The sequence below is a fragment of the Chelonoidis abingdonii genome, chromosome 13 (genome assembly GCF_003597395.2).
Source record: "Chelonoidis abingdonii isolate Lonesome George chromosome 13, CheloAbing_2.0, whole genome shotgun sequence".
NCBI classification, from domain to species: Eukaryota; Metazoa; Chordata; order Testudines; family Testudinidae; genus Chelonoidis; species Chelonoidis abingdonii.
In genome coordinates, this window is record NC_133781.1 from 20131987 (window position 1) to 20152652 (window position 20666).

Here is a 20666-nt window from a genome sequence, read left to right on the forward strand (position 1 = left end):
AAATACCGCTAACTCTGTACGGACTATTAGCATTTCTCTTAAAATAAGGGGGTTACTTCCTAAGATCTTTAATCCAGTGCAGTCTAGACCAGACTGCACTACCAACAAAGACAGGAAGGAAACCTGCAGAAGTTTGATAGAGGGCAGGTGAATCTGGACTTCTTTGAAAATATAAGGCACACAAAAAAAACCTAAACCCAACCAATTGTTGACGTTTCTCTGGAGAAGCTCTGAGATGTTGTTGGCATTATTCACTCGGTGGATGTGGATCTTGCTGGGGAAGACCACTGTCCTGTTGCTTCTGGAGGTCCCTCTAGAGGGTAACGCTTTACCTCCAATACGGTATTCTCACGCTGGGATATGTCCAAATGAGATGAACCCCAACCTGTGGGTAGATGCACAGAGCACCTGCAAGAGAGAATGTGATACAGACCTGGTGAGTGATGCACATTTTTATATGCTTCATCATGGGAAATGGATTTTTTGTCAGTTGGTTTGTTAGTTTGTTTACTCCATAGTGTTGCAGTCTATTTTGATTATAAATGGAAGAGCATTGATAATGTGTACATGATCCAATCCAGACAACTCATGTGTTTAACTGAAACTCTGTTTATAAAAATGTTTGATGACCTGTTGGTTAAGTCAAGAGGTATTTTAATGGAGTCACTTCTTTAACTGACCACATGACTTTGTGATAACATGGCTTCCATAGTTCATCCTTCTCACTCACTGCCTCACCAAAGACAACCTCAACAGCTTAGACTCAGGAATTTGACATGTTATTTGGCCAGCTCACTGCATTTTAGCATTTTCACCAACCTCATCATTCTTTGTTGCCATCATCAAGTGTTATGTTTCCCAAGAGAGAGTTCTGTATGATGCCTGTGGGTTGGCATACACATCACCAGCCTTTGCTACACTTGAAATGTAACGTCTGACTGTAGTCCAGAAATAACATGGTAAAAATAACCATGCAGATGCTCTCTCATATGATGCCTCCAGATCAAAATTCACATAGCTTACAAGTCAAAAGGTCATTTTTAAAACTGCCCGCATAGCCACTCAATGGCATCTGAAAATCCACGCTTGCTCTTTCTGCTTCTTACAACATCCCCAGCAGGAAAGATTTTGCAGTCAGAACCAAGCTGACAGTCTGATGCAGGAAAAGATTCAGCTCACTTTCCACTAACTGGATAGTTCCTGCAGCGCTAAAAGTAGCCAATACTTATCTTTGGCAGTCAATTAAGCAGATATTGTTTAAAGACAAAAAAAGAGCTAATATATTAAGATGCTATTTTTATATTACTTTTCTGATTACAATGGCATATTAAGTTGTCTTTTAAATTCAACCATCAGGTGCACTAAAGAATGATTACTACCCCCTTTCGAAGGTTGTGAGCATTCCTTTTATAGCTTCCTGGTCAAAAAATGAAAATCCAGAAGCCACTTGAAGAAAAAAAATCAGGTTTGCAGCGTGGTAGCACAGAGCCTCATTCAGATTCTGAGCCTTTGGGCCAGATCCTCAGCAGGTGTAAATCGGCATAGCTTTCATGACTTCATTGGAGCTACACTAACATTGTGTTTAGTCCATTATGTTTTGCAGATTTGCTTTTGGACCATAGTGCTGCATAGTTAGAAATGGGTACGGAGCTACAATAGTAGATCCTCTAGTTCCCGTTAATGAAAGGATATTGCACAGGAATAATGGCCATATCACTGTTTAGTTTGACTGCACTAAAAGACAGCATGACAAAATTTTGCCATCAGTTACAGAGATGTCCAGCTGACTTCAATGAGATCAAAATCCTGTAACTAAGGGCAGAATTTGTCCTATTCTGCATAGGGTAACAATGTTCAATTTCATTAAAATAATCCACAAACAACGTATTGTCTACAGTTCTACAAACCACACAACAAATACATTTTCTGTTTAGAAAGGCAAACAATGAATATAATTAACCACAATTTAGAAATGACCATAACCAACACTGGATATAACATTATGTTTAACACAGATGCTGCATTTAAAAGTAAGACTGACACAGACGTATAAGTGACGGCAAGCCCATAAGTGGATACTTTCTTTTCCATGGAAAACAAAATAATTTTGGAGCAAGAACTTAGTTTTGCCTTAGTTCTGAGCTATTCCATTTATAATATGTTGTGAACAATTAAAGATGCTTGGCAGTTTCCACTCAAAGAGTATTCTGCTTCTGTCAGGGAATTCAAATAATACTCTACATACTTCTGAGGACTATACAAAGGATTAAGGACTATAACCATATGATAAGACTTTCCATCTGCTCTTACTTCAGGGGGGTTTCCTTTGGCACTAAAAGAGGGTTTGTTGGGGTGGGGGTTGCTGTTACTTCTGTAACCAAATGTTCAGTATGATTTTATGAAGGATTTACTATGGCTTTAGGTGCTCAGAAATACTGCCCTTCTCACACCTTCCATTCAAAGATTTCAAAACACTTGACAAATCCAATTAATGTAGCCTCACAGCACCCCCGCTGAGATAAGGAAGTGATGTTGTTCCCATATTCCTGATAGGCAAGTGGAGATTCAAAGAAATGAAATGACTTACCTTAGGTCATACAATATGTCCTCAGCAGAACTGGAAGTAAAACCCCCGTCCCCTGGAGCCTAGCCCTGTGATTTAATAGCAAAAGCACCCTGTCACCACAAGAAGGAATTTCTCCATCTGTCTGTTGTTCTCAAATGATAAACCATCCCAATAACAGTTTGGTTGTTTTGTTTTGCCTTAGGAATGTGAGACCTTTGAGAAGTGCTGTCCTAATGTCTGTGGGACAAAGAGTTGCGTGGCAGCTCGGTACATGGACATCAAGGGGAAGAAAGGACCTGTCGGGATGCCTAAAGAGGCCACTTGTGACCGTTTCATGTGTATCCAGCAAGGCTCCGAGTGTGATATCTGGGATGGACAGCCTGTATGCAAATGCAAAGATAGGTGTGAAAAAGAGCCCAGCTTTACCTGTGCCTCCGATGGACTCACCTATTACAACAAGTGTTATATGGATGCAGAAGCTTGCACCAAAGGCATTACTCTAAATGTAGTCACTTGCCGGTACCATCTCACCTGGCCAAATACCAGCCCTATCCCTCCAGAGACTACTGTGCGCCCTACCACAGCCTATTCAGAGACAACCATCATTGACATCCTGCCACCCGCTCTAGTTAACAATCCAGTCCATCAGTCAGTCTATGTGGGAGAGACTGTTAGCTTTCTTTGTGATGTCACAGGCAGACCCAAACCAGAAATTACTTGGGAGAAGCAGACAGACGGTAAGGAAAAAATCATTATGAAGCCGAATCACGTCAGGGGGAATGTCGTGGTTACCAACATTGCCCAGCTGGTAATCTATAACACCCAGCTGCAAGATGCAGGCATTTACACATGCACTGCAAAAAACGTGGGTGGTCTTCTCAGAGTTGATTTCCCATTGTCAGTTGTCAAAGGAGAACCTGCATCAAAAGAAGCATCTCAAAACAAAACCCATTTCCCAACTGATGAGTGTCTAAAGCAGCCAGACAGTGAAGACTGTGGGGAAGAGCAGACGAGGTGGTTTTATGATGCAAAGAAAAACAACTGCTTTACATTCATTTATGGGAACTGTAATAGCAACCTGAACCACTTTGAGACCTATGAGAACTGTATGTTAACATGTATGAATGGCCCAATCAACATCTGCAAACTGCCAGCCCTTCAGGGTCATTGCAAAGCCTATGAGCCCAGATGGGCTTACAACAGTTTGACAAAGCAATGCCAATCTTTCATTTATGGTGGCTGCGAAGGCAATGAGAATAACTTTGAGAGCAAAGAGGCCTGCGAAGAGATGTGCCCTTTCCCTAAAAACACTCACTGCAAAGCCTGCAAGCCTCGCCAAAAGCTGGTGACGAGCTTCTGCAAAAGCGACTTTGTGATCCTGGGCCGTATAACAGAACTAACTGAAGACCAAGACTCGGGACACGCATTGGTGACAGTGGAGGAGATTCTAAAAGATGAAAAAATGGGATTAAAATTCCTGGGGAAGGAACCTCTAGAAATCACCCTTTTAAATATGGACTGGAGCTGCCCATGCCCCAATATGACCACGGTGGATGGTCAGCTTATCATCATGGGTGATGTCCACAATGGGATGGCCGTGCTGCAGCCAGACAGCTTTGTGGGCATCTCCAGTGTCCGGCGTGTACGGAAGCTCCGTGAAGTCATCCACAAGAAAACCTGTGAGCTTCTGAAAGAATTCTTAGGACTACACTAACCTTACTCACGTGTCAGCCTTTCAGCTCTGTTTATTATATAAGGCTAACAAAAGCAAGGCTAGTGTGGAAACTAAAGACAAGCTACTGTCTGAAGATACAATGTATGTAATACGCAGAACCCTTATTTTAACCCATTAATCATGCTTGACAACAATGTAGTATGCTCTTTGGCAAGCACATAAAATATCAATGAATGGCTATTAATCTTACTTTGAAATCAACCTGTTTGTATAGAATTGCCATTTAACTAGAGAATTTATGCAATAATTATATAATTTTTGTGTAGTTTCCAACACAAATGACCAAATTCGTAGCATTTTTGTAGCTAATTGATACATAGCTAAATTGCACATACTGTCGATTTAATCTGTCTCACAGCATGGAAATGTTATGGTAAATCATTAAAATAAGTCACAAACTTCTGTTTCCTCATGGTAACATTAAGTACATTACAAGAGAAGAAACTTTAAATTATTGTCTATATTGACTATAATTATACATGTCAAGTCAATCTACGCATTATGAATTTGCTCACCTTTTCATAGAAATCCACACAGCAATTTTCTCTGGATTGTGCCAATTTTGAATGCAAGGCCTGCAGTCCTTACTCCCGGGGAAAAAAACACTGAAGTAAACTGGGCAATCATCCTGGGTCTAATAACCATGAAAAGAAATATACGTCCAAAGCCAAAACCACAATTTCACAATGTTTTGAGTCCAACATCAACCGATTTGTTCCTATTTTTCTTTTAAATAAATGTGGTGTAAAGCTAATGTGAAGAGTCTTTGGAAGTGGGATGTCTGCCATCTTGGTTTTGGAAGGCCATTACATCTGAGCATGTGTGGGGATCTATTGCCTAATTGTTAACATGCCTGATTTTCCAGGTAATAGAGTAGAATTATAGCAGTCAGAATAAAATTAAAGACAGAAAAGTGCCATACACATTCTAACGATTATGTGACGCAGCCAGAGAGAAAAACAGAGCGGCGTACGCACATTATAGACACATTCATAAACAAACACACAGTGGGTGCACTTTAAAAGCTTCAATTAATCTGAACTCCCCCCATTCTCAACAGTATTTCCCATTATATATAGGAAATCTCTCAAATCAGTTAAAACATTATAAGTATGGTCACTGTATATATGTGTATGTATAAATACACATGCAGCAAGAGAAAGAAATAGGCATGTGTGTATAAACACTATTGATCATTACTAATACTTGTGTGTCTAAAAGGTAAATTTTGCAAATGCACAATTTTTAATAACAAAAAGGGTGATCTCAGAAATACCCTGCCTCAGTTAAGGAATGTCACTGAGCTGAGATTATGCGCGTATATGCTTACTTATGTCATTCTTATCATTACTACTATTCTCTTTGTTCAGTTATTTAAGTGAGCTCCAACAATAGTGTTTACTGTTGCACAAAAGACCAGCTCAAGCACGGATCTGGATTGAGAAATGTTTTAGTTTAAAGGTAAGAGGGTATTGTACTCTGTTTTCTCTTCAGTTCGTATAAATCTTTCGCCTTTTACTCTGTGGTGCCATCTACTGGCTAATCCAAGAGCCAGCAGGAGGTAGCTAAAGCCTTGCATTCCAGATGGTAAGAGGTACTGAGACAGCAGAGACTCACACACACACATTTGCACACACACACACTTGGGTCTGATTAGGAATGAGACATGGGGAAGTCTGTGTAAAAAGTTTACCTGGCTAGATGCTGAATTTAAGCACTTCACTGGAGACTCCTAATCCCTAAGGTTCACATATATGGTATGTTTTGCAAGTGGCAACAGAGACTTCAAGGATGAAATTTAATGGACAATAAGAATGTTTTAAATATGGCCTGACAAACTTTTAAATATAGGGCTTGACTCATTTGCACTAAGGCTCCTTTACGCTACTCTGACAATATGAAGATGCCTTAAAGTGCATTTTCACCCACCTTAAGGCTCCTGAGCAGTGTAAAAGGATTTTAGTGTGAGTGAGAATCAAACCCTTTTGTTTTACCCTGGTCTGGGATACAATTCATCAACATGCACATTCTAAGCAAAGCCTGACAGAAGGGTTTCAAAAAACAAAATCAGTATTAAGGCTCTTCTTAGCTACCAATTTTTTTAAAAGTCAAGTGTGCTATTGGTCTCTACAGCAGCACATTGTCCAGCACAATAACTGTATGATTTTTGTTATCTCTTTCTTAAATGGATGTAAGAAGAATTACAGTAAAAACATAATAACATTTACATACAATTTTGTGAGGATCGTATTATGGGCTGGGCTATGCCAATGTCTGTCATGCTTTGCATTCCTCTAGAGTTCTCCACCTACTGTAGGTAATTCTGCTGTGTGTCATTCCCCAACATTACTGCAGCTTGTTTGTCATTTTTCAGGCAGCCAGGAAATAAGGTCTGGCATATTTCTTCCAGACTGAATTGCCTTTTCTGACGTGAAGGAATCTAAGTGTGAATGTTTAATAAAGGCTGGGTTTCTACAGTTATTTTCTCCAAGAGCTTAGGGGATTTCTTTGCAAACAGGGGAATGATCAAATGACTCTGGAGACATACTCTGGGGGTGAAAATGTACTGAGTAGCAAATATCAGGCAATTGTTTCTGCTTTCAGGTAGTAGATTAAAGCCCTGAAATCTGGTGTCAGAACAAATCTCAGGATCACTATTCAGGAAAGCACTTAGGCACACACTTAACTATTAGGTATATGCTTAAGTCCCATTGACTTCAGTGTGACCTAAAGTTAAGCGTGTGTTTAAGTGCATGTGTGCAAAGTGAACTCTGATGAATAGGAATGGACTGATGAATCAGCCTCATAAAAATGATAACACCGATTACCTTGTTCTGTGAATAGCTCCACTGAAATCAAATGGAGCAAAAACGTGGGTATTAAAAATAACATTCAGCATTTATTCTAATTGTTTCCACCCCTCCCCTCCATACAGGCATGTATTATGGGATAATTCAGTTTCTGGCTGCTAAGGGACAGACTGTGTAAGTAAATCTGGCCTGCAGTGTGAGCTGTGTGGAGGTGCCCCACATCAGTGTGAGTGCTGGTGGCTCGGTCCCTATGCCAGCATGTAGAATTGTGCCAGTTTACTCATCCCTTGGTATGGTATGGCCTCCTCTATCTGCCCTCCCCACCAGCTCTACAGCTCAGGGTAAAGAGGGTGTGTGGCCCACCTCCTCCTGTCGCACTCTGGGGCATACTGCTGCCGAGGGGAGTGCAAAGTTCCTGTGCTCCCCCGGCACAGAGATTGTGATTGATGCTATCCCTTGCACAGGGGAAAGTCCCCTCGAAACCCTTCCCCTGCTGCATACCAATACAATGGTCAGGACAGGCCAGCTCGAAGGGAGTGGCCAAAATTCAGAATGAAACAGAATTAAAACAAAGTCCGTACAAGGCCCATGTGACAATAAAATGAACACTGAAAGCTGAAGGGGTCATGCAGAGAGCAATATCAACTGATTATTTCAAAGTGACAGGAGTTGCTGTGATCAAAATAGGAGGGAGTCTGCACTGCAGTAGGTTTTGTATAATTCATCTGTGGAGATTTTTTTTAAATTACAAACCTGCTGGCAAGGTGCAGATCTGGATATGCACCAAAGCAAATGGAATACACTCACTTTTTCTTTCAGGATTATGCCCCTTTCTGACATTTATTAAAAAAGATAAAATACTGTCATGTCTCCTGGCTACCCCACCTTTGGGCAAGAAAAGAACATCATTATGGCATTCTGTGGCTCCCAGAAAAGGGGTGCAATCCACTAATAATACTTAGTATTGGAATGAGCTATCGCATCTCATCTGAAGATCTCAACGCACTTCCCAAACATTAGTTAATTGAACTTCACAACACTCCATTGTGTGTAGATAAGGGATCTATTGAGATCAGGTCACCTACCAACAAAGTGCTGTCCACTGTGAGGGGCAGTTTGGCAGCTGTTTAATGTTTCTGTGTGCTATTTGACAACAGTTTAGACCAGGACATGAGGAGTAGTACTGTATCCAGCCAAGGCCTAGTCTACACCACACTGCTTTTATGCTGGGATAACTATGTTGGTTAGAGTGTATGATTTTATTTAAAACTGATACAGCTATACTGGTACAATCCTTAGTATGCACACAGTTTTTAGGATTGCTACCTCTGAAGAACAAAAAAATGATCCTGAGCCCACAAAACTGGACAGCTGGCTGTTTCTATAGGATTGCCACTTCCAAGATGCAGAAAAACTACCCACTGGCCAACCTTCCATCAAAAAGCAGCCACTGGCTGCACCCTAACCTTCCCTAAGAAAAAGGGTCCTAGTGCCAACTATTGCTAATTACTACTACAATGTGAGATAACTATTTTACACACACACACACACACACACACACGTTATTTTATAATTTTTCTTACCTTTTCCTACTTACAGCACTGCAGTCTGGACTTTGGGGGTATGAGCTTTAGAGCACTGTAATGTGTCCCCAGTGAAACAAAAACCCCAGCACTTACAAAAACTGGCCAGGTGTCAACCTTAAGTGGGTACTGAGCACCTTTATCTATTTCCCAGGACAGCTACTCAAAAGAGGGACGATCCTAGGAAAACCTGGACACGTTGCACCTTAATAGTTATACTGGCTAATGGTGCCGTATAATGGTATAGCCTGTGCCCCTTCCTTTCTGGGAATAGCTATACTGGTATAAAGCATCTTTATACAGGCATAACTGTATCCACAGTATGGAGCTTGCACTGGGTTGGTATAGATTGCACTATACTGGACTGGACTGGTTTAGTTAAGGCAGTATGGTTTTCTAGTGTAGGCAAGGCCTGAAACTGTTGGGCAAGTTAAGACAGGCAGAATGTAACTGACTGAGTTGAAATTGGGAAGGAACACTAGGTTTAGAATCCCTGTTCTTCCAAAAGTGCTACGGGGCCCATCTATAACCACAAGGTCAGGGCTTACAGGATTGCCGACTCTTGCAATTTTATTGTGACTTTAGCAATTTTTTTAACCTGTCTCATAAACATGACAAAAGGCTAGTGAATTTTCCCTTAGTCTTGAGCAGCAGGCAGGATGATGGTCCACAGTGTTCGAGAAAGGAGGTACCAGGGCAGGTTTTGGGAGAAGATTAAGAACTCCATTTTAGCCACGTTGAACTTGAGATGTTGGCTGGAATTCATGAAGGGATGTCAGAGAGAGACTGAGGTTTTAATTTGCACAGAAGGAGACAGGTCTAGGGTAGAGAGAGAGATCTGAGAGTTGTCAGCATAAAGATGGTAGCTATATTTGCGATTGTGGATGAGATTACTCAGAAATAAGGTGCAGAGGGAGAAGAGAAGGAGACTAAGAACAGAGTTCTGTGGAACCCCTATTGACAATTAGAGGGGGCTCTGAAGAGGACTCTCCAAAAGACACGCTGAAGGAGCTATTAGAGAGATAGGAGGAGAACCAAAAGCAGACAGAGTAATGGAAGGCAGTGATACTTACTCACCTCCTCCTCTGTTGCGAGAATGAGAGGGGCAATACATTATGCCTCACAAAATGAGCCTACAGTTAAATGGAAGCCAACCAGCATATGAATCAGAAAATGACACGGTTTCAAGAAGCAGGAATGAAGACCAATCACCCAGAATGCAATAGATCCATGGAATAAGTCACTAGGGAAGGTGATTGAAACAAAGAACATGAATGACTTCAACAGGCACATAGATGTACTTCTGCAGAAGGAGGGGGTCTGGGAAGGTGAAACTGAAATGAGTATGTCAAAGCAGAAGGGGGCGTTGGAGCTTGGGGTGTATGCAGTGTGAATTTGTCCAACATTTCCAGACTTGGGTGCCTAAGGCCAGACTTCATGGAGCATGGTTTTCAAAGGTGCTGAGATCCCAGATCTACCTCTGAAGTCAAATGATAGCCATTTCTGAAAATGAGACCACTTAATCAGGCATCTACATATGAATTTAGGGGTGAGATTTTCATGGACTTTTAGTGGGATTTGGGTACCTAACTACCTTAGGCACCTACAGTGGGATTTTCAAAAGTATCTATCTCTGGGTGTCCAGGTTTGAAAATTTGAGGACCCAATCCTCTGAACTCTTGAGTTCTAATTCAGGCAAAAACTCTCAGATAGGTCAATGGGATTGTGCTTGAATAAAAACAGAGGCCTAGATTCCATAACTCTTACACTAAGCTGTATTTCATTCTCCAAGTAATGTCAAGAATTGCTTTCAGTGGGCCCACTCACGGAGCACCATGCTATTCAGTGTGAGTATGAGTGGGAGAACCTGACCCAGAGGTCTGGTCTACACTTAAAATATTGGCATAGCTATCTTACCTAGAGGGTGTGATATTTTTTTTAGCTGACGTATCTATGCTGGCATAAGCCCTAGCATTAACGCACTTACACTATCCTGAACAGTGGTTTTGTTGATATATCTCTTGGGCCGGATTTACATTACAAAATTTGGCTACCTTCCTACCTACACTCCCTACCTAGAAAAACTATGCCATTAGAACCCCCAGTGTAGATGCAACTATGCCAACTAAAGAGTGCTTCTGTTGGCATAGCCAACATTGTTTGGGGGAGGTGGGGTAGCTATGTCCACAAAAGAACTCCTGCCTGCTTACACTGTGGCTACAATAGGGAGTTCTACTGCTATAAGTATACTGGCCAAGGCTCTGTAGTGTAGACAAGTCTTCAGGGAACTGGTGTAAACTATGCCAGCAGGAGCACTTTTATGCCTGTATAAGCGTATTTGCCAGTATAACTAAGCCAGCAAAGCTTTTCTAGGCCTTATCAGTGAGAACTTCGGGTTTAGGCCCTGTGCTTTAAAGTCAAATGTTAAATATTTCCCCCAAAGCAGGCTGTGGTTAATGATTGACTACACCTGACCTCCAACTGCCTTATTGATTTACTGTTGCTATCAGAGGACAAAAAATGAAACCCAGGCCCAGATGCTGAGACATGTTCTGAATGGAAATTATACAACTGAATCAAAGTTCTTCCCACTTTTTAAATTTCATGAAAAATGTCAGCTCCAGCTCCTGACCTACTAATGCAAACACTGGTGGGATACGAAGATAACACCACAATGTTACTGCACATATCTATTAGCAAAAAACAGCTCAGTCTGTTTAATTCACAGCTATTTATGGCTGGTCAAATGATGTGACATTCAAATCTGAGAGTTAAGGGACCTAATAGAAAGGCATTTAAGGCTGTGCTGTAGGTAAGACTCTGGGGTCCTTAATCAAGCGCAACTCTTTCTGGCTACAATGAGACCCTGAACCTGCTCATATTTCATTACTCCCACAGAAGAACTTTCTTAATAAAGCATGCAGAGTACACAGTTGCCCACCCACAGGCTTTTTGGATTTCCTCCAAAACTCACAGGACTTGTGTTGGGCCATGATTCTGTGGGTTCTGCAGGGGCCAGAATGAAAGTGACATTCATTAGAACAGAGGATGAATATAACCTCTCCTGCTTCAGAGCATAGGTCAGACACTGCCTGTTTGGAGTTAGGAAGAAATTTTATTGCATAATTTTCCATTTGGGGGCATTTTGCACCTTCCTCTGAAGTATCTGGTTCTGGCCACTGTCAGAGACAGCATACAGGACAGTAAAGACCACGGATCTGGTCTAGTAATTTCTATACTCTTATTGGTGTTTGCATTTACTAAAGCCACAAAGCAATGCAGGTGGAAGGGGAAAGGGTGGGGAGCAGGAGAGAATGAGGAAGTCAGTGATCCATTCTGAAAGAAATCTCAGGCTTTCCAATTACTCATTGTGGACTGGCTTGGCAAAGCACTTTAGAGTCAGGCTGAGCTGACTACGTGCAGGCGGAAAAGGAACTTGGAAAGAAACTAACTATACAGAGTCTCAGGCCTGTTCTCTCTCTCTCTCTCTCTCTCAGCCCAAGCATACTAGACCTGAATCATGAAGGGCTCAGTGCTCTGAATGGAAGAGTAGCTGCTGATTTGATTACCATATCCAAAAGGGATTAGGATTGTAAAGGGTCAGCTTGTTTCTGTGCATTACTACCCTCTACTGGATAGAATATAATCAAGCCGTATTCAGCAGATCAAGCTGTGCAGGCTGAAGAAGTGAGGCCCCTAATATCATAGTTCTGAGGGCCACTCCGAACACTTGCTGAGAAGCTGAGGGCTACAATTAGTATGCATAGAAATGTATGTACTTTGTTAAAAAAAACACCACATCACCCTCAGATTCTCAGATTTGTATAGTGTTTGATAGCTAAATAAAAAATGGCTTGGTTTTGAAGTTTGGTGGCTTTAAAGACTGTCAGCTGATGACTCTGAGCCATGAAATTTGAATTAGATTCATATTGACTCTCCACAATGTCTGTGCAGGTTTGGATCTGGGATACTGGTTTGGATCCAGGATACTGGTTTGGATCCATCTTCTGAGATGGGCTTAAGCCACAAAGTTCACATCCAGATTCATATGTGACTTCCTCAAAGGCTGAATTCAATTGACTAATTCAGAGTCGGTCCAGATCAACACCAGAGTAACCTAGAGCAGAATTGGGCCCCATGTTTCCTGAAGTTTTTCAAGTCACTTGGGTCCAGATTTTCAGAGGTGTCGAGGCACCTAAATATACAGATAGGTACCTAGTGGAATTTTCAAAAGTACCTGTGCAGACTAGGTGCCTAACTCCCATTGATTTTCACTCAACATCTATCTTCATCTTTCAGCACCTAAACACCTTTGTAAAACTATCCCTGGAGCCTTTTGTAACACCTCTCTGCAGGGCTGTCAGGTCAGACATTGCAGTTCATTGCACTGCTTTTCTGTGTGAAGAAAGTCGAGACCTCTAGTCTTTGTAGCATCATCTAAGAGGGCAAAATCCATCAATGCTGTAGATCCATTTCAGTCCATGAAGTTACATGAGGGTTGAATCTGATCTGTGCTGTTTATCATAGCATCTGCCCTTATATTAAGCTATTTCTTTTCAATCTGTCACCCTTCTTTGAAACTTACACATCTGCATATTATGCTCCGCACACTTCAGATTGCAGCCAACTTTGTCAGAAAACATGAGAACAAAACCAAGCTGAGAACACACACAAATAACTCATATTTTCAGAACAAATATCCTGCCCTTCAGGAAAAGAAAAGCTTGTGCTGGAAGAGTACTACACAGGAATGAAACTGCAAGCCTCCCACAAACTGAAAATTTACTTTCTGGAATGCCAGTGTATAAGTGCTTCCCTTTGTGCTTGCAGCATCATGGTCCCTACAGGCTTGCAAAGAGGAAAGGACTCCTTATAGCATGAAGAACCCATTCCCCATTGTGTCAGAGATGGTTCGGCCTGTGGAGTCCACGTGTATTTCTCTGTAGCTGAACCATTTGCAGAGAACAGGAGCTATTGCATGGAAGAAGAAGACAAAAAAGTCTCATATGGTTTTGCTTTATCCCACAACTCACCCTCCCAGGGCTTTGGCTGCACTAGGCTGTCCTGTCATTTTACCAGCTGCTGTACTCTCTGATGTCATCCATACATGCAAATTCTCTTGGAGAAGTACAGTCTATCCTGCATCTAATGCCAGTTTTACTGAGAACTGTATGTACTTATCTACACATCGAATACATGTGTTCTGAGAATAAATTGTGAGGCTCAGCAAGTGTGTGTGTGCGTGTGTGTGGGACATACATCTCTGGGTGTGCATGTGAGTCAAGGCGAGAGAATTCAGAGCTAGTGAAAGATGTCAGACTATCAGCTCTGTAGTTCTCTGTTTATCCACAGTAAGTTGTGCCATCCTATGAGGATAGCTAGGAACTAGGTGTGACCATTGTACTCCAGAGCCTCAGCTGGTGAAGACCAAGCTTTTCACATAAGTGATAGACTGAATCACACTGACTGGGGAACGTGTGGTAGAGGAAGAAGAATGCAGACTGCAGTGGTCTCTACCAGCCCAACACTGATATTCATAGGAGCAGCAGGAAAACTATTTTCAGTAGAGACCTGAAGGGAACAATGCAACAACTATAGCCGGTGAGAGCAGGGTCAGCTTTTGGAACGTGGGTGCCCCCAATAAAGTCACTTGTGATGTGCCACTCACCTCCAAGCTCTCTTTCCCTCCTCAAATCTTTACTCTGATTCAGATCAGCTGCAGCTGATAGATCTGCTACATAGCTGGATCTGCTGAACACTGTTCAATGATATTCCATCCAGTAGATGCTAGTAATGAACAGAGACAAACCTGAGCAGACAGAGACCTCACAATCCCACATCCAGTCAGGGGCTGTCCAGCAAACTGAGATTCCCTTAAAAATTGGGGACAACTTTATCAATGAGTTTTCCAAAACCCATAAAGTTCAATTCTGCTAAAGACAAAATCTCCTACCATGCTGTCCTCCCTGTCCCCAAAAAATACAATACACACATTACAGCTAGAGGAAAGGGAACAGCAATAGCCATGATCATGCGAGCTTCACACTCTGGGGCCCTCAATCTAACCTGACCAGATCACACCATAAGGCATATGTTATGGTGGGTAGAGCTGAAACTAGGTGTTTGATAGATCTGCGTTCTCCTCCCAGTTCTGCTAAGTCACATAACGAGTCAAGTCACTTCATCTCTTCACCATCAGATGGAGTATTTACCTCCTTATGGGGGTGTTCTGATTTTTAATCCATTTTTAAAGATCCTTGGATGAAAGGCACGCTAGAAGCACAAAGTATTATCATCACTGTGTAGAGAAGGTGCTGCCTGATGAGTGTGTGATAAGTACAAACAAGCAGAGCAATATGGATCCTCGTCCTAACCATCCCTTCCCATGCTGCGAGGTCATTTTGGACCCAATCCTGAAACCCTTGACTAATCTCATTAAGGTTAATGGGACTAGTCATCTGAATAAAAATAGGTAGGATTAGGCTCTGGGTCTGTCCAACAAAATCTAACCATTTATGACTTCAGTTACTCATGTCAAAATACAATGCCATCAACTGAAAAGTGTCACGTCCAGCTACTACAGCAAATATGATCCCAGCATATAGGAGGCCCAAGTCCCCAGCACAGCTAAAAATTCCTTTCTGCAACTCTGGAAAAAATTAAACGTGCTACTGCTACTTTATTAAAATTACACCCCATGGTGCTCGAGGCAATATCCTGTTGCTGTCCCTAAAACTAACACCAGGTGGCACTTGACATCACAGTATGAATTGCTAGCAAGACCTTTTCTTTTTGTAATTATTGACTTTGTATTTGTTTATTTAATTAACCCTTTAAATTGAAGATTTTTTAAAATTATGAATAGATTTGTCTTGCTTTAATCGATTGAACTGATATTTAGATACTCTGCTGAATTATTTATACTTTCAGGGTAAAATCCTGGCCCCATTGAAATCTGGGGCAAAACTCCCATTTCATTAACTTTATTTTTAGCTGTTCTGTAATATGGAAGTAGAAATTTGGGATGTGTTGTGAAAACGCTCATTAGAAAATATAATGAGCCAATCAAACATTTCTAGAGCTGGGGAAATAATCCACAATGAATAATCTATTTCTGAACAGAGCGGGAGGCAAAAGTATCACATTTTTCTGAGAATGGGTAGTAAAATATCTAAGTGTATTGGCCCAGTTATTCATGAATCACTTCAGTGAATAATCTTTGATCGGCAGATTATCTGAAAGATCAACACTGCAATCAAATTCACAGTTCCTGTACAACTTATTGTAGCTAACAGATGTGTCCGACTCAAGTAATTAACTAACACACCATGACTTTCAAATTGTATATTTGGTTGTAATATTTGCAACCCTCACAATTTGCATTGTGTTAGTGAGTTAAAAGAGTCCTTTAATCAGGGGATGGACACAGTATCTTGTGTCTGATGTAACTAACCAGCACGGGGTAAATGGCAAAGACAAAATTCTCCCTTTGGTTTTGGCACTCATGGTAAAAAGGAGATTTTTCAGAAGTATTAATGTAAGCAAAGCTCCAGTGCTTGAATGTTCATGTGGTGATCACAGCCAAACAAATGTTTACTGATTGTTCAGATCTACTCTAGTAATTTGTTGTGTTTTTTTGGCATAAAACAGGATTTAAACACAGTTCTGCAAAGATGTCTGAGCCACTGGCAAGCGGTGTCACATTTTCAAGCTTTTTTTGCAACCCCAAGGGCTACAAACTTTTTTTAAATGAAAGCTGAGAGTCTCACCTAGCCACATGACTCCAGCAGCTGGAGCTTTCAAAAACCCATCAAATATCACAAGATGCCTGATAAAAAAAATTATAAAGGTTAGCAACATTGTGCCCTCCTCTCTGCCTCTGGACTTTGTTATTTTTAAAAAAAAAAGATTTAATTTAAGATTCTGTGTGTCTTTTCCTCCCCTTTCACCCTTTGGACGGGGTCTTCCTGATCTGGCTTTTATCCTGCAAAATTGTAAGTCCTGCATGACAGTCACAAACACACCCATATATCTAGACAGCTGACACATAAACACAAACCTTGTCTCTCACACACACACACAGTCATTCATTCATGGGTTGCTGTAATTTATTCATCCCAAGATGCACCTGAACACCAGCTTCTTATTAATTTTATTTTTCAGGTTTAGCTTTACAACTTTTTTAAGCAGGCAAAAGGAAGAAACGTTCAGGAGGAGTTGCTGCTGCTGCTGCTACTTCTACTGTTGGGTGGCGAGATTTGCTCACTAGCAAATGATTTGTAACAAATGAAGTATTTGACAAATTGAGTCTGTTTTCTTATTCATGCATAGCTGGTGGATTTTGGGGGGGGGGTGGATTTGTTTGTTTAGTCTTTCTACAGCTTTGTTTTATTTGTTTGTTTGTTTTATTTTCTACAGCTGTACTTTAAATTGTTCCATGCATGTTTTATGGAGACACACTACAGCCCATGATCTACTCTCAGGCTGTATAGAGTGTAAGCACTTTTGGACAGAGACTGACTTTTATTATAAATACCTACAGCACCTAACACAATGAGACTCTGATCCCTAATTTGGGCCACCGGGCACTACTAGACTGTAAATAATAAAATAATCATAATAACCATAATGAGGACTGTTTCCACTGTTTGATATTCCCTTGACCTATTGTTTCAACTGCACTGGCTTCTTTTGTATGACCGGATGAGCATAACTCCTTGGATCACAATTCCAGTGTAAATGATCACAACTGTGAATTTGAAATTTAATTTCCAGAAACATTCTAAACTAAACAGAAAAAATGTGCTGTTTCCACAAACAGCCCTGCCAGGAAACGAGTTTCCCAGAAAAAAGAACAGTGCTACAGGGGCATGAAGAGTCAGCCAAACATCTGCAGATAGTATTTTGCACCCTGTGCTCAGCTCCAGTTCAAGATAGGGATATGACTTCAATAAGAGCTGAGCGTTCAAAGTAGCCCACATTACCGCTGTAGGGGACAACATCCCCACTCTAATGCCTGAATAAGTCTGCTATAATACTTAGTTCATTACCAGTGGAGGTCTAGGCTTTTATACTGCGTGACATTCTGGGTTCAATTCCCACTGACAACTCAGCACTTTGCAGGATCAGGCTCTACGTTATCAATAGGTAACTTTTTTAATCACTCTATATGTTTCTCATATTGTAGCCCAAATATTTTCTTCTTTCCTCTAAAGCTTCTCCTTTAGTGCACCCAGAGAAGAACGGTATCTATACTCACCTGCAGTGATTAGATATTAGATCTAGTTGGCCTATGTTCATTTGTAATTTGGAGTTTTCCTTCACTTATAGCTGTAGTTTGCTAGGAAGTAGCTCCAGGACTGGTGCTAACAGAAGCTCCATTCTGCAGGAGTCGTACAAAATTATTCAGTGTGCATTGTTACAGTTTTATAGACTGCCTATTAAAATATCACAGGGCTTTATATCTCCGCTCTAAAACCCAAACAACATTAGATGCTGCACAGATGACAATGCTAACGCCTATCATCAGTGTGTGTGTGTGTGTGTGTGTTCTTCATGTGAATCATGCTATTCATGCAGAACTCATCGGACTGTGAACTGAGCAAATACACAATCATTTTATGAATCCATTATTGGTAGTAGCAGATGGGTTTGTGGCTAAAATAAATGTGTTTGCAAACTCTGTTGATTTTGCTTTCAAACATGTTAGTTTGTTTATATAATGTATTCAGGCCAGAACCCGCATTCATCTAAAACTGCTACTGGCTTGGAGTTTCAGTTCACTTCATTTTCATGCAGGGTATATTGGTTTGTCTAGAAATTAAATTTGTTTGTTCAAATGTGGATCTAGAACCACTATGTATTTGTAAAGTTTACATAAAGTATTAGTGGTTTATGTGCAAGGCAGTTTTTTCATTTAGTATTAATTTGAATCAGCGATGGTATGTTGCTCTGCCTGTTAGTACAAAATGGGCTTGGGTGAAAACAGATTCAAACGGTCTGATTCCACAAATACTGACGTAGGGAGCAAATTTATTCATGCAAGCAGACCCACTGATCTCAACTGGACTGATCACATGAATAAAGATAGTCACATAGGACTTCCATTAAAGTCCAGAGGGTGTTACACACATGAAACTGAAGGCAGAATTTTGAGCTAGTGTGTTTATTTTGGAGGCGAGAGATTTTTTGAGTTGCGGATTAGGGAAGGCTTCAGCTAGCAGTGAGTGATGATGATGTGATGGGAGATCACTCATTAACAAGTATGATCATCTTCCATGGGAGTTATGGGTCCTCGGGTGGCTAATAAGGCCAATCCTTGAACCACAAGTTCTATTACAATGAGGACAGATGTTTTCAGGCTCAGCAGGAGGTTATTGACCATGACTGGAAAACAGTCTCTCCTTCCTCCTGCGCCTCTTGTCCTTGGTTTGTTGGCAAGCAAATTCAAAATCCAGGTGACCATCACATAGGACTTCAGTCCATTTTAAGCAATCCTGGGCAAGTGTCTCCCAAGTATCATTTGAGTTGGGAGCAGTATCCAGGGAGTAAAATAAAATGGAGGAAAAGCCACATTTTCCCCACCCCAAAAAAAGCAACTGAAAAAAGGAATCCCATCAGCTGATTAAAGGACCTGAGGGGAAATGTCTTTGAGTATGTTTCTCTTCTTTTTTTGTGGCTGAAAATTCTGGTCTTTATGGTTTTTTCAATCAGCATTGGAGCTAAATGGCCACTCAAATAGCACAGATCAGTAGTGGCTGCAAAACAGAGGTTCCGCTCTCTGGGTGGAGTGAAAGCTGGAATGCCACAAGATAGTACTGAGGGGCAAATAGCTTAGCACTTTTTTAAAAAGAGGATCAGAGATTTATATGAACAACAGCATCTGCAGTTATAGGAGCTAGGATAAAATTATGAAACCTATCCAGGCTTATGCTCCAGGCAGGCTGTTAGCTCATCACTGGCTGGGGTTCAAAGAAATGGGTTTAGGAGAGGGTGGTTTTAGAGGGAGCCATAATACTCCATCTTTCCAACCCCAAGCAGCGTGTTACAGCATTGTATACAGAGGAGGGAAGTGTTATTGTGGCTTCCTAGAAATCACACCCCTACCCCAGCCACTTCACCCCTTTCTAACCCAACCCCCACTCACAAAGTGAGAGATACAGATGGGCCTTGCAGAATACCATAGAATTCAACAGAATACATGCCTCTGAGTTCCCGAGTTCAGGATCCTCCTTGGGAACAGGGGTGCTGGAACAAATTTGTATAGAGGGGGTGCTGAGAGCCATTGAACCAAAGTGTAAAGGCTGTACTGTATATAATGGAAACCACTTCAAGCCAGGGGGTGCGGCAGCATCCTAAGTTCCAACCCCAATGCCTGGGAATGCCTTGCCGGCTAGGCCCCACACACATTAAAAACCACTCTCAGCTTGAGTATCCTAGTTAATCTTGGCTGCTGAGAGGTTGCAATATCTGGCATTGGTGGCCAGACGAGATGGTCCATTACTCCAGTGGCTCTCAACCTTCCCTGACTACTTTAAGGAGTCTGATTTGTCTTGCATACCCCCAAGTTACACCTTGCTTAAAATCTGCTTACTTACAAAATCAGACATAAAAATACAAAAGTGTCACAGCACACTATTCCTGAAAAATTGCTGACTTTCTCATTTTTACCATATAGTTATAAAATAAATAAACTGGAATATAAATATTGCACTTACATTTCAGTGTATAGTATGCAAAGCAGTATAAACAAGTCGTCTGTATGAAATTTTAGTTCATACTGACTTTGTGGGTACTTTTCATGAGGCCTGTTGTAAAACTAAGCAAATATCTAGATGAGTTGATATACCCCGCTGGGGTATGCGTAACCGTGGTTAAGAACCATTGTCTTACTCTGTTTAGATACAGCTATTCCTCGGGCTGCATTGTACTATGCCATTGCCATGTCATCTTCCTACAACAATGCCAGATTC

General features: G+C 41.2%; 1 protein-coding gene across 1 annotated transcript; it reads left to right on the top strand.

Moving 5' to 3' along the window:
* The first annotated feature begins 2822 nt into the window (after nt 1–2822).
* WFIKKN2 (WAP, follistatin/kazal, immunoglobulin, kunitz and netrin domain containing 2) lies at nt 2823–4280 on the top strand. The gene has a single exon (XM_032785160.1). The coding sequence runs from the start codon at nt 2838–2840 to the stop codon at nt 4278–4280; it is 1443 nt and encodes a 480-aa protein (XP_032641051.1). The 5' UTR covers nt 2823–2837.
* Nucleotides 4281–20666: the final 16386 nt, after the last annotated feature.

Coding starts and splice junctions, on each gene's coding strand:
- WFIKKN2 (XM_032785160.1), top strand. CDS start 2,838: ATGGACATCAAGGGGAAGAAAGGACCTGTCGGGATGCCTAAAGAGGCC.